Consider the following 14,546-nt stretch of genomic DNA (forward strand, 5'->3'; position numbering starts at 1 on the left):
GTGTGAGAGAGAGAGGGGGAGAGAGAGAGTGAGGGTTCAACGCGCTGGATGAGCAGTCCCTCCAGGAGTCGCGTTCTTATCCATCACATCTATTTTTTCCAGGACGCGTAAATGTGTGCATCGTGCACATACTGACAGCTTAGAATATTTGCAACAAAAGCCTCGTGAGACGAGCTGATTGATTTCTGTGGGTAGATTTCAGTTTGTCGGCCAACGGTCCGCTGGAGAAACCAGAGGTAAGTTGATAAGCGCGCACATTTAATCTCAGAGATGATGCTATTGTCAATTGTTTTTTTCCGGCAAATGAGAGTGAGGACGGGTCATGACAGCCATGAAAGATTTTTAGCACTATTCAGGATATTCAAAAGCTCGTGAGCGCACGGTCATTGTGGATAAATCGTGCACTTAGTTGGATTTCCAGCGAGTCACGCAAATTTCTGAATGACATTATTTAACGCAACATGTGTGCGGTTTGCAGTGATGGCACGTTGCTGAACATGCTCTCGTTAACTTGCAGTTATTCCATTAACAACGCGTCTTGTTGTTAATCGGCGCTATAGGAAGAGGGTGTGTCTGGCACTGATCAATCCAACCTTCACTGATTAAAAAAAATACATATATATATATTCAAATACCGATCAATGCCTTTCAAACGAGCGCGAGCCATTCATTTTTTATGTTATCGTATTGCTTTTCGGTCCGTTGAAAAGCAAGTATCACATGTCGTGTATGATGTCACTGCTGTTGTTATAAACGCTCATATAGTTGCATCACTGAAAAGGAAAATCACAAGGCGGGTGGCGGCTCCATCAGATGATCCACAGGTTGAGGGGCGCAACAGTGGATGAATGCGCCGACACAGGACGCATGTTGAACTGTATGGTGCCAGATGTTTATTTTTCTCGTGTCGGTGATGCCCGGCAGTGCCAGCGGGCTGTGCGTCCACAGACATGATAGCAGAGGTGGTCGGCGCGTTACTGTCGTCGCGCGCACAGGTAACGACCAGCAGCTGAATTCACTGTCCGTTATAGCTGCGGATGAAACCGAGTGAACTCCGGCTCCGATAAAGACTTTAAAGCTGCGTGCCACAGCCCTTCCTCCTGTTAATGTGGAGACTCCAGTCGTCCTTGTGGTTTGATATGAAATGCCATCTTAACCCAGTTGCCATGGAGATAACTGGATACTATGGACCGACGCACATTGTTGTCATGGTGATGTAACATCATTATGATGGCAAATATAGGGGGCAATTTTTTTTTCTTCAAGATTATGGAGACCTGTGGCGTGACCCATTTAGCTGCCCTACATTTTTTAAAAATGTTGAAAAACAGGGAACCTTTTTATTTCCTGTCTCCTTTTGTTAGATTTAATTTGTTTCAACGCTTTGAGCCCCACTAGTCATCAAACAGACGTCCTCTCTGAAAAAGCAGAGAGTGAATATCGTGAGATCTGGCACACTGATGCCAAACAACCTTACCTTTAGAAAACTGCACATAAATACACACAGATATCCAGAGGGACACTGTAGCCATACTTCATGACCTTGTCCACATTTTCAATAATTCATCAGTTGAACGGCAGTTTTGGATGTTTGCTTTAGAAAAGTTGGTGTCACACTGATCTTAAGCTTGTCTGCGACTCACACATTTGTCAGATAGCACGATGCCAAAAGGTTAGATCATGTCTTTATGTGTCGGTGATTGTTGATCATTCTGCCGCTTTACTCTGCTTTACCCTCTCACTGCTCCTGTTGCTTTTGGTTACATCGTCTCCTTGATCGCCTCCCTGTTTCTTCCTCTCCCTCATCACATTTCCTGACCTTACTTTTTTAATGCTTTGCGTATTTTTTTCTGGAAATGCCGCTGACATAAAACAGAGCATCCTTCCCCTGCCCTCTGTCCTCAGACAGTGCCTCCTCTGCATGCCCTTCGCCTTGTACTCTCCTGCTAATGTCCCTGTCTGCTCGCTGGCCATCCTCACTGTCTTTCAGCCTGCCCTTTCCTTGTCCCCAAATTACAGAAAACAGCCTGCTTTTTCCTTGTCCTCCCCAAACAGATACAGTCACCCTGCCTGACCTTCTCAGACAAAGGGGAGCCTGGCAGTGGAACTAAATATTGCGAAACAATAGTGCAGATAAGGTAGGTTAAGGAAAGATCAGGTGCTATGTATCACACCAAGGGAGAGAGCGGCTGCTGCTGATTAGTTGCATGATGCACCACACTGGGCCGTGCCATGCTGCCAAACACCCTAAAGGATTCTCATGGGAAATGTGACACTGACCCACTAATGGTTAAAAATACTCAGAAGAGATTAATACGCAGCCTAACAAAAGTTTATGTTCTTAACTGTGATCTCACCATTTACCTCAGTCATGTGAGGGTTGAAATTATTGCTCAGAAAAGTGTCTTTTAACAAATATGAAACAGAACAGAGCTAGGCTGGTAAATCAGGCTTATAGGTGCAGCAGTGCATTGGAAGAAACTGCAAGGCAGAACTGCCAAAAGATACTGAATGTCTAATGAATCTAATGTAGCTTAAATAGCTTATCAACCAGAGAACAGTGATAACTTTATTTTTCTTCTGTAAAATGCCCACACTTGGTCACAATGCTCAAAAATTGGTTGGGCTTCAGTATAAAATCAAGGTAGACAGACCTATCACAAATGCATCTCAAGGTATTTTGTTGTCAATATTGATGAGATTCTCTTCTAAAATAATAACTACTGTCAATAATCACTGCAGAGCCTCTTTCACTTTGAGTCTTATTGTATTGCATGAAGGTTTTGCCTCCTTTGTTCTTGAAACTAGGGACAGGTTTTGTGGTGTGATTTATGTCTCGTATTCTGAGTCTGACTGACTGCTTGCCCCCTTTAACTCCAGACTATCTTTGGTTCCTCCAGAATCGGTGGAGGTTGTCCAACAGGCCACTTAAGCCTGAACACTTGCTGTCATATCTTCCCATTAACAAGTCTCTGAGTGAAAAGAGACACGACGCCCCTCTCCATCCACCAGCTAAGCCTTATCTTCCCCTCCAACGTTCTGCCTTTCCATTAGTCTCACATTGACAGACCTGACTTTACACTGGCGGTACAGGAGAGCATCGGGCTGAACACACACAGGGGATTGGAGCAGGTTATCTAGGAACATTTAGCAAATGGCTGCGTCATGCACAATTTATATTTCCAAATGAGGTTGTCTGTTATTAGTATAAAGCTTTTTACTGTTGGTTGAACTCTTGTTGTTCCTCATTGAAAACAGCAACACAGGGAAGAGATAATCCCACCCATCCATTTGTCCCTTATACTGTCAGATATGTCAAGGTTTTCACACCAGTTGGGCAACACGCGATGTGTGAAAGAGGAGGAGGAGGAAGAGGGTTGTGAAGAGAGAGAAAGGGGTTATTGGGGAATCCAGGTGGCAGTATCTCTTCAAATAGCCCAGTGATGCGAAATTTAGCCTAACCCTAAAGATGAACCATTAAAGGTCTAAAAAAAATGGGTAAACAAGGTGCAAGACATGGATGCAAAGCACTGATAGGGTTTACTAATTATGCAAAGCACAGTACCTTCTTGTATTCGAGATGTGTCAAATTTTCAGTGGCGAGGAATCAGTCACTGAGAGTTTTGGCTTGCAGCACTGTGAGGCAGTGCAGATTCTTGTGAACTGTGAACAAGTCGTCTGTGTTTATCCAATTAAGCGTACTGTTTGATAGAATAAACAGAAGGTTATTGATTGCTTGCTCTAACTGTACTGAATGCTCTGTCAGAGGCAAATTATAGTGTGTTTAATTGATTTCCACTTTTAAAAAGGTAGTGGAGGATGATATTAAGTGGCAAAGAGAAGGTTTAGTTCTGTAGACTCAGATGTTAAAGGTAGAGCAGTGTGTTGTTGCCACTATGACAAAAAAGAAGCTCAGTTTCTTGTTATAATGAGTTTCACACCATAACAAGATATTTTTCATGTTATTCTGGCATTTTCTTTGTACATAGCAAATTAGAATGCTTCTTGTAACAGCATATCATTTTATCACAAAACTTGGTTGTTATTTCACAAAATCAACATCTCATGGTATGTTGTTACAACTAGAAAATTCTAATGGATGATTCAAGAAAAAAATGAGAGACTGTAGGCAAAAAAAAGTCTGTTCACAGCTACAGGCAACGTTTACCATGGTTACCAGTTAAATATGTAACACTATATGTGTGGAAATGGAGCAACCAAGCAGGTAGACATCCTGAAATACAGATAACCCATATAGATATTTCAATCGGGAGAGACAAGTGAATGAAGTAAAGATAATTGTGATAATTATCGGGAAGTCTTTGGTGCTTAGACTGCCGCTAGACTCTGGTGGTGGTGGTTGATGGCTATAATAATAATGATGATCTCCCTGCCTGCTGTACTTCAGCTGGATTAGTGTTTATTAACATGTCTGAGCTGAATGTAAGTGATGTACAGTTTGGGGCCAGCCATCAATCATCACCTTTGATGTGAAAAAGAAGATGTTTCTTTCAAGATGCGACAGATGTGCCTTCAAACACCATATTGTCACCTCTCATCAGTCATATCTGGCTTTGCTTTTTTTTGAAAAGCTCCGCTATGAGTGCGCCGTCTTTTTCACAACATGTTACACTGTGGTGGTTAAAGAGATGCTGAGAAAACTATTCAGAGGTTTCAGTCTCGACTGTGTAGTCACAAGTGAAATGAAAATTCTCTGTCGTCTCCGGTTTGTATGTATTCATGTACGAAGAAGAGCGTCTTATTGAAATCAAAAGTACAACAATGCCAGTGTCAAAACTCAGCCACTGCACTCCCACATTCACAACCTACTTTTGTTCCAAGATGAAGGCAGGTTGTAGATGCCATTAATCTAATAGATGCTTGGCCTTCAGTTCCGCAGCTGTCATCTTGTGTCACGTGATTTCATAAATGTCAGAGTTACCAGTGTGTTGTTCAGATCTGAATGAGGGCTCACAGATCAAATATGCAACTGGGCAGGGATGCTGCAGTCGATACCTCAGCTAATGACCTTAATGGACTGTGTTCATTTAAGTGCACCATGTCCGCTACCACTGATATGGTTCAAGACAGACAAACAGACGGGTAGATGGACTACATCTACTCTCTGCCCCGCTCCCTGGTGCCATCCCTGGCCACATTAAATTATTGAAGACATGTATCATACTAATCTCTGGAAGTTGGCACTGTGTCTGATGTCAGATGTTAGTGATGATGATGATGATGATTCTTTCGTCTACTTATCATGTCCTGAAACTTCTCACCAAATGCCTGAAGGAGTTTTCACACTCAGCAGCACATCCAGATGTCATAGCAGGCTTTAATTCTTGCAGAGTAGGAACATGCTCAGTGTTTGCACTTGCCGCAGCTTTAACTTCACCTCAGATGATTTCACATTTGAAAGCAGAGAGCTGAGAAGCTGCTGGAGCTTGAGGTTCAGCTCTGGGAGCTACGTGGTCATGTCCACCATGAAGGCCAAATCACACAGACACTTGCTATCACTAAGTTTCCACATCAAGTTTCCCCTCATTTCTACAAATTATTCCAGACAAACTGACACTGCACAGCAATTTTACTTTGTCTGGTATTGGCAGTTCCACAGCAGCAACAAGGCTCTCCTACACAAATGATGCTTCTGAATGAGGTTTCAGCTTTTTAGCGATTAGCTCGCTCCCCTCAAAACTTGCCTGCATAACGCTGTCTCTGTCAGAATGTGGTCTTTTGAAAGCTTCATGTTGGACATCCAGACTCCACAAAAGACAGTAAACTTTACTCAAGCACGTTTGTCCTCACAGCTCATTTAATTTAGCATGTTTGTTGCTGCATGACTCTCCAAACGGACATTTCTCATCATTGCAAGGACACACAAACTAACTCTGACACACTGGTTTGCCTTTTACTTCAACAAAAAATAACCGTCTGCACATTTCTCTCGGAAATCGGTCGACAGGCGTCATGATTAATTGATGTGATATCAACCACTTCATGTGTGGTGCGTTCAGGTTGCTGTTTTGTTCTTTTGTCCTTTTAATGAATCGCCTCGTGGGCTGGCTCAAACAGTCTCGCGGACTGTATACAGCGTGGAGGTCTATGTCATAAATCAAGTGCTAGAGGAAAAGTCATGTGATCACCACAGTCTTTCTGGTCCATCATCGGTGAACCATAGAAATATGTACTAAATGTCATGGTAATATATCCAACAGTCGTCAGTCTGGAGGAAAGTGGGGGACTGATGGAGACCGTCACCGCCACCCCTGGAGCCATGCAGCCAGCATGTTTAAAACTAAAAAATCTGGGCGACGTTCCATCTCCTGAAAAATGTATTTCCCACTGCAAAATCACATGAAAACATTTTGTAGGAGACACAGTCGGCGTGTGAGCATTGAATGGCCTGCATGAAAATAGGCCAAGGTTGTGTGATGTCCGCAGGGAGGAAGGAGTAATCTCTGCCAGGAAAAGGGAACATGTAAGCAGGCTGTGATCATGGATCGTTTCGCCAGATAAAACTACATCCCTAGGCCTTTTACATCAGTCAAACTTCAGGGGTTTGGATACAGCTAAGTGCTGTGTGACGTGATTCCCACTTTCACCACCGCTCACTGCGAGCGCTTATGTGCTTATAGTCTGTGTGCTGTTTATAAGCTGTATGTGTACATGTGTTAGTTGTTACTGTCTGTATCCCAAATTGCAGGGTCATATATGAGCTGGAGCAGCGCAGCTTACTGAAACAGACCTCTCTCACTGTAATTTTTTTGTTTTTCATTCTCTCTCTCACCCTCCCTCATTATTACTCTATGTCAACAGTTGCCATGGAAACTATTTTGCTCTTCCTCTCTTCGCTCCTGGTGTGTGTGGCTGGTAAGTGCCCCCCTTGTCATGAAACACACGCACACGCGCACACACCTGTGTATACATGCACGCATACATGTGCACACTAGTCGTCCATAGGGAGGCAGTGTTGGGGCAGCGAGTGATGCTACATGAAAAGGCACTCGCTGGGTGTGGGCTTGTAGCAAAACATCAGTTACCACTTCAGGGCTTTGTGTGTGGGTTTCGTGGACCGGCTAGTCATTGACTGTTTGTGTGTGTGTGTGTGTGTGAGGTTTGTTTGTAGTATGTGATTAAATGTAAGACACGTAAACACATGCTCACACATTCATACACTGCAAACAGATGACGTGGTGCTGTGCTGCAAACTGTTTTTTGTGGCACTCTGGAGATTGTGCTAGGTAAAACAGAAAGATAGATAGATAGATAGATAGATAGATAGATAAATAGATAGATAGTGTTAAAGTATTTTTCACTCATGGTCTCCTGCCCTGTCCTTTTTCCTTTCACTCTCTGACTCAAACCACTTCCCCTCTCAGCTGCAGCAGACCCCAGTGCACAGGGTGAGTACAATTGGTTTAATCTCTAATGGGGGGGTCACACAGCCACATAGATGGGCCTACTGGTTTCCGGGTCAGATCAGACCCTCATGGAATGCCCCACTGCAGCGAACAGTGGCAGATGTACAGATTAAGTTACAACATGAGCAGATCCCAATGCTCATTAGAAATAGATTTTTTTATATATATAGAGTGAAATCAGCCCTAAAGAGATGAGAGTGTTGGTTGGGTAGGAAAGAGAGATGATGTATCTGTATGAGATGTGTGTAGATTACTTTTCCAAATCCTATCCAAATACAGAATAGTTACAGTTGGTTTATATGGCTTCTAAACTATGATTAAGTTTGGTAACTTAGTACTCCACATGAGCAAAAGCCCTGCATTCAAAGTCTTTCTTAAGTAAAAGTAAGTATGAATTAGTAGCAAAGTGCACGTCGGGTGTCAGTGTTTGCTATTATATCTGGTGATTTTGGGGCAATATTACTGTTGCATTAATGTGAATGTTGCATTTTACTGCTGTAGATGAGTCCTGTGAGAACCACGTATCTCTATAAAGGCAACCTTTCATGTAGTGGCTTAAAAAGTACAAGAGCCTTGAATTTGTGTTGAAATACAGTGGTTGAGTAAATGATCACACTGATTACAAGTCTGCTGCGGGGTAACACACAGCCATGAACATCAATCGTGAGGTGCAGACTTGTCCAAAATATCTTTACGCCAGCTGTTGAAGCACTTGACAATTTACTGAGTGGTAAAAACACAGACAGTGATGCATGCTTCTTTACCACACATAGTGGAAACTGAACTTGAGAGTGTCTCTTGTTTCTGTATTGTGACATATTTTGCAAGTGAAATAGAGCATGTGTGTGGGGTTTAGTTACCAGTGGGATTTGAATCAAAGTGTACGTCATCCATACGATACGTCGCTCACCTGTGTCGCTAGACCAGGAGGTGAAGGCTAAGGCTTCAATGAACAAATGAGACCTCAGCCACATTCATCGGAAATGCAAGAATTTATAGAAGTATAGAAAAGCACTAGAGAAGAGAGATGAATTAACAATTAACACAGGGACACAGAAAATGTACTCTAATTACAACTCTGATACAATGTGAACACCTTAATTCTAAATGTGTGGTTTCGCTCATATTTTCACAGATGGCAAAGAGGAAGTTGAAAACCAATTTGTTTATGGTAAGTTTAGAAGACATTGTCAGGACATGGAGACAGTGTCCACACATAAAACACCTCTTGCAATAAATGTCACACTGATTGATGTCTCTCTCCTGCTCCTCTGTGGCATTCTGGCATAAACTTCCTTTGCAGACTACGAGAGCCTGAGGATTGGGGGATTGGCATTCGCTGTGGTGCTCTTCACACTGGGCATTCTTCTCATCCTCAGTAAGTTAACCTGTGTGTGTGTGTGTGTGTGTGTGCTTGTGTATCGTTTTATTATGTGCACATGCATTCACGTAATTGAGTGTTGCAATCACATTAAAAATAATTAATGAGAAATTTGTGAGTCTTTACTGCACGTCTACCCTGTTACGTTTTCAGGTAGCGGTGACACGGATACCACATCTAACTAATTAGACCTCTCGTCAACACGACTAATTATTTCTTCTGTTTCTAGGTCGACGATGCCGCTGCAGTATCAACCAGAAGACCAGGTATGTCAGCGTCCCTCTCTGATTTAAAGAAACTTTTCAGGGCTTTTATTTTTTGTTATACCACATGATTTGCTTACCACGATCCCCTCCTCAGGGCCCCCGGCGACGAGGAGAAACAGGAGGAGAACCTGATTGTCCCCATGGGTAAGATGAACATTTTAAACTCTCTGTCAGCTCCTCTCACCTCTGCCTAACCCCCTGACACAAATCCATAATTGAGTTTCCATTTGGGAGTGCCCATAGCGCAGGGGAGGAGGTGGACGATTCCTGCTCACACATGTTGAACTGTCCTGTGTGAGTCAGACAGACAGACAGAGAGAGAGAGCAAGCCTTCAATATAAAGTATAAAATCCAGCTGGCAACCTGTGATGGGTAATTTGTCACAGTTTGCCACCTTAACCCGCCCTGTGGTTTCATTTGAAGAGTTTCATTTCACTGCCAACGTCCTTTTAAATGAAAAGAACGACCAACTGCTCGTTCAGTTTTGCAGCATCCATGCTTCATTCCCGGGTTTGAAGTTCATTTTAGGATGTTAACCAGCACGGTTTTAAAAGTCAAAAGTAGAATTCATCAAGTTAGCAGCAATGCTCATTCATATGGTGCTCTCAGAGCAGTTCAAGGATGCTCAGATATCCTTGAACGCACCACCAAAGAAACAAGTTTTATAACAGCTACTTCTTGCTGCTGCGTTAAGCTAAAGCTTGTGAAATGTCTAGAATCTGCGTTATTGGCCTCATTTATGTTTCAAATCTGCGCAAGTTGATTTTCATAACGTGGTTTCATTCATGCCTGAAGGGTCTGAAAGGCACTGGTGGAAGAAGAATTCAGATCCTTTGCCCACATAAATGCAGCAAAACGCAGTAAAAACATCCTCCACTACGAGCAAAAGTTTTGTTTTTGCAGCTAATCTGAAGTAATTCTTACTTGCTGTAAGGGTATTTATTGTATGCATCACATTTGATAAGGCTTTTATATGCCTTGCATAAAAAAGTAGTGGAGTAAAAAGCACAATATTACTCATGTTGTCCTTTAGAAAAAGTCAGCAATACACAATCTTAAGCACTGCATGTGCTCACCAACCCTGAGAGAGTATCAGAACTACCAGCACAGAAGCAGAGAAATATTTGGAAAGAAATGACTGTCGGCAAGTTTAATGTTTTGCACTTGTGCTTCAACTAAATCACTCATCCTTGACCTCTTTCAGCTACGGTGGTTGCAGAGACTGCGGCAGAGAACTGAGGCAGCTCCACCGGACCGAGTGCCTTCTGAAATGATGATCAGTTTGACTTCACACGATCACTGTGACAGTGGAGAAATTGATGATTATGACACCTGGTTATGTGACAGCGTGAGAGGGGAGGTATACGTTTAGAGGTGTAATATGTACATAAACCTTGTGCCCTGAAGACAAACCTTTAGCCTGTTGTGTCCCTTGTGATCGTGGCTGTCCCTCAGTGTCCGTTCCTGTGCCTTTCTGTGACTCACTCCAGCTCTTTGTCTTAGCCAGTAGCACCTTTGACACATGATTGTCTTTGAAGCCCCAGAAGAGTTTTTAATGTCGTGTCGTCCACTGTTCTTCGTTTTGTACTTCTCTTTATTGCCTTTAGGTTTTAGGATTTGTGTTTATTTTGTCAGTTGTCCTGGATAATGTTAGTCATATTTGGATTATAAACTAATGCATATATACTGTATACATATATAAGTATATATATAAATCCAGATAGTTTACAGAAAAGATATACTGTTAAATATCCTTCATTTAGGCCTACGTTTGAGTGGTTGGGCGTGTTTGCGTGCACATGTGGGTATATATGCGTGTGCATATCCTGTGTAAGTATGATTGTGTGTATATCACAAGTGCATGTGTATCTCTACATGTAAATGTGACGAGCCTTATATAAGACAATCTCAACCGCCACAGCTCTCTGACTGAGCACAGGAATGGTTTGCAGGTATCTGCACGAGCTCCTCCTCCACACACACGCAGTGTTTTAACATCCAGAGTGGAGGAGGCTCCTGCATCAGCTGTCTCACTGCCTTCTTCTCCACACATCTACTCCGCCGCTCCGTCAGCGGCTCCACCAGGATTAACTAGTCTCCAGCAGGCTATGATTAGTCTCTCCATGCACACTCACTAGCGCTGCAAATCTGTGAAGCCCGGGTTTCTTTCTGTTCTCGGCCTTGTTTGTTCATTAAATTGCTTAGTCAGTCTCTCTAATGTGATGATGCTTTGAATGTAGTACATTTCTGGAAAGTTTGAGTGCTGGGTTTGATAGAAGTTAAAACTGCTATTATTTCTGTACATTAATAGCAGCCTCTTGTAGGCCAAATCATAGCGAGAGAACAAATCAACAGCGCTTGTTGTTAATCTTCACCAATCGTAAGTCTGAGTTTAACCGTTTTAAAGACGGCCGCTGTACAAGTAAACGCTCTGTTCATTCTCCGCATGAGGCCGTGTTGTGTAGCAACCTGTTGTGCTTTTGGCATAAATAAATAAAAGTATGTCTGACCACACGTAATGATGTCTTCCGGGTATTTATGATTGAGCCTTTTTAGCCGAGAACATCAGATTTCACAAGCAACCCTCCAGCAGCATTTAAAATCACTTCCTATCAATGTCAGTCAAGGTTACAAGCTGCTACTTGGGGCTATGGACATGTGTCAGAAAATGCAGAGCCAGTAATATGCTGGACGTTGTTCTATGAATCCAAAGGTTGGCAGATATACCCTCTTTATTGCCATCGGGGATCAAACTTCACAGGATGAGGCTGTAAATATGTGAGCGAGCTGCTTGGCTGAAACATGGCTGTGGGCGTGTAGAGGCGGTTCGTGCGTGTGGGTGTCAGAGGGTGGATCTGTGGGGTGGGAGTTCGGTCTGCACCTGCCCCTTACACACACACACACACACACACACACAAACACACCTGGACAGAGGTGATACAGAACCGCCAGCAGCTCAGGTGGGTGATAACTTTCTTTCCTAAACGAATGTTAAATTAAACGTGCATGTCATAAAAATCAATCAGTTGTGTGTGCTTCAGAAGCCTAAACATTTGCATAAGCTGTTATTGTGGGATCATAGGACCGCGTTTCCTCACGAGTACCCTGTTAATCCACGCTCTGGAGGGGTTAGTTGATGTCTAGAATGTTGATTTCTCTGTAAAATAGAAATTATTGACATTCTCACCATAAAAAGTTAAGTTGCTCCATTATTTAATGAGGCAAAATAGAAAAGCACATGTGCTCCAGTTAATTTGTTGTAAAAGTGGGTTTAGAGGACAGACAGTACTGTGTTGTCAGTGCTCTTGTTAACTAAACCCCCACTGAAGAAATCTGATGGCAGCGGTGCATTGCTGCACTTTAGGGGTGGTGTGGTAATCTGCCATAAACACTGGCTATCAATTCTGCATTATTAAGCAGGCGTCAACACGGCTACTCTCTCCTGCACCCATCTATAACCTCAATCAGGCCGAGCAAGGTTCAAGGTTAATGAACATTGGTGCTGTAATATATTAATGAGTAACTGTCCGCTGTGCCTTTATGGTCAGTGGTGCATTGAAGAGCCCCGGACACATTATAAACGAAGGCACCAAAGTCCACAATTCACAAAGTCATGCTTGAACTAAACGGAGACAGCGAGGCAATTTTTACTCTGTTAGTCTGTGTAAGTTAATGATTAGGAGGTAGATGTAGATCAAACGAGCACCTTGTGTATGGGGTGTGTGTGTTTGTGTGTAAAGGATGGAGAAAGAAAGGGTGGGGGGAAGTGGATAAATACTGCCATTAGCCTCTTGAAGTTCTTAGTGAAGATCAAGGCAATCATTTTGCTCTTAAGTTCGTAGCAGGGAGCCCAGTGAGGCAGTCTGACAGGACGTATAGAGTTTCAGAGCCTTTCAACCACCTCTCATCCAAAGTCAATAAGCCCACATTTTAATTAAAACGGGGGGACCATTGAAACCAAATCCACACAAATTTTCTCCCCTGCAAACAACAGTTTTAAGACAGAAGACCTGGTGGTGAATGCTTTTATTGTAAGATTTTCCTGCTTGAACTATTTGAAACAGCAGACGTGAGCGGATCGCCAGCTGGCGGCTGCTGTTATCACCGGCCTTTTGTTAACTGTTTGTATTATGTCCCTCCAGTTTTGTCCACTGAACACACAATCAGACGAGGCATCATGTCCTCCAAAGGTGAGTTACACTGCAGCTGAACTGCTGATTATCTGCAAGCAGGGGATGTATGAAAGAGCCACTTTAATGTGGCACCATGTGGGTGACATAGTGTTTGCAAGGCCACAGCCAACATTGCTTTCTGATTCTGAGTCATGACCGCTGACAAGGATGACTTATCAAGTGCTAAGTAACATATGCTGATCAATGGTGAACAATATGAAGCTTAAAATAGGTCATGCAGAGAGCACAGAAGCCAAGGGGAGTCGTGCAGCCACATAGCTCAGGCCTACCTTCTCACAATCTGCCACAACAAACCATATTCACAAAATCTGCACTGCCAGTGCCAGCGGTACTGAGTACACATGGCTGTTTGGTAACAGGGTGACCCCCACGGGTCCTTGAGGGGGTTTCAGGGGGTCCCAAGAAAAATAGGGAATATTTTAATGTCACTATTATTTCATAGATTAGAAGCTAACACAATGAGATAATGAAGAATGACTATTTTGTCCAAAGGTTTCACACCCATCACTGTTAATCTGCCAATCAACAGTACAGACAGTTATAGAATAACTAAATCCTAACATATGGACTGAGATCTTATCAAATGTGTATCAATTTTGGAGTCCTTGAGATTAAAAAAGCACTCAGAACCACTCAGAAAATGGACGACAATGTGTAGAAAAGAACTTTTTGAATGTTTGAATGTGTGCATCTATCTTGAGACCATGTCTTCCCATGTCCATCCGCAGGTGCAGAGATCGACTATGACGCAGACTTTGTATACGGTTAGTAACTTCAACTTGAAAGTGTGTCAGCTCAGGTGAAATACTTTAAATATTAATCTCCTTTGGGGAAAGCATGCATGGGATAAAGGAGTTTCTGCCAGCACGTGCAGATGAGCAAACAGAATGGGCACGTTTAGAGAGATGGAGGAATAACCGGAGCTAGATTGTGGGGAGTGAAATGGAAAATGGAGGAAGAGAAAACCATGAGAAGGGTTCCAGCAATAGTTGTCATAGATCACAGCGACGGTGTGGTGACAATCTCCCATGTGCCCTTGTAGACTACCATACACTACGTGTTGGAGGTCTGGTCTTCGCTGGGATAATTGTGTTCCTGTCTGTCATTCTGTTGGCAGGTAAGTCAACACCTACATTGTGTGTGTGTGTGTGTGCTTTCACATGCATTTCAGCTGAGGAGAAAAGTAAAGTTTGATACAGGAAGTGAAAACAAAAAGTGAGGACGAAACAGTGTGAAACAGAAGGTGTGTGAGACGCTATCACGCAGTGTGCTGCTGGAA

At 43.0% G+C, this 14,546-nt stretch overlaps 1 protein-coding gene across 1 annotated transcript; it reads left to right on the forward strand.

The window, feature by feature from the left end:
* Positions 1–7: 7 nt before the first annotated feature.
* Positions 8–11,579, forward strand: fxyd6 (FXYD domain containing ion transport regulator 6). The gene is made up of 8 exons (XM_041940138.1): positions 8–236; positions 6,823–6,876; positions 7,386–7,409; positions 8,563–8,598; positions 8,731–8,805; positions 9,038–9,074; positions 9,169–9,218; positions 10,279–11,579. Exons 2-8 carry the CDS (start codon positions 6,828–6,830, stop codon positions 10,311–10,313), a joined length of 306 nt encoding a protein of 101 aa, XP_041796072.1. The 5' UTR covers positions 8–236; positions 6,823–6,827; the 3' UTR covers positions 10,314–11,579.
* Positions 11,580–14,546: the final 2,967 nt, after the last annotated feature.

The sequence above is a fragment of the Chelmon rostratus genome, chromosome 7 (assembly GCF_017976325.1).
Source record: "Chelmon rostratus isolate fCheRos1 chromosome 7, fCheRos1.pri, whole genome shotgun sequence".
Classification (NCBI taxonomy): Eukaryota; Metazoa; Chordata; class Actinopteri; order Chaetodontiformes; family Chaetodontidae; genus Chelmon; species Chelmon rostratus.

Bases quoted from the DNA above. Each gene is read 5' to 3' on its own strand.
- fxyd6 (XM_041940138.1), top strand. From the start codon at position 6,828: ATGGAAACTATTTTGCTCTTCCTCTCTTCGCTCCTGGTGTGTGTGGCT. The intron at 8,599-8,730 runs GTAAGTTTAGAA...CTTCCTTTGCAG, and splicing joins TGAAAACCAATTTGTTTATG to ACTACGAGAGCCTGAGGATT. The intron at 9,219-10,278 runs GTAAGATGAACA...GACCTCTTTCAG, and splicing joins GAACCTGATTGTCCCCATGG to CTACGGTGGTTGCAGAGACT.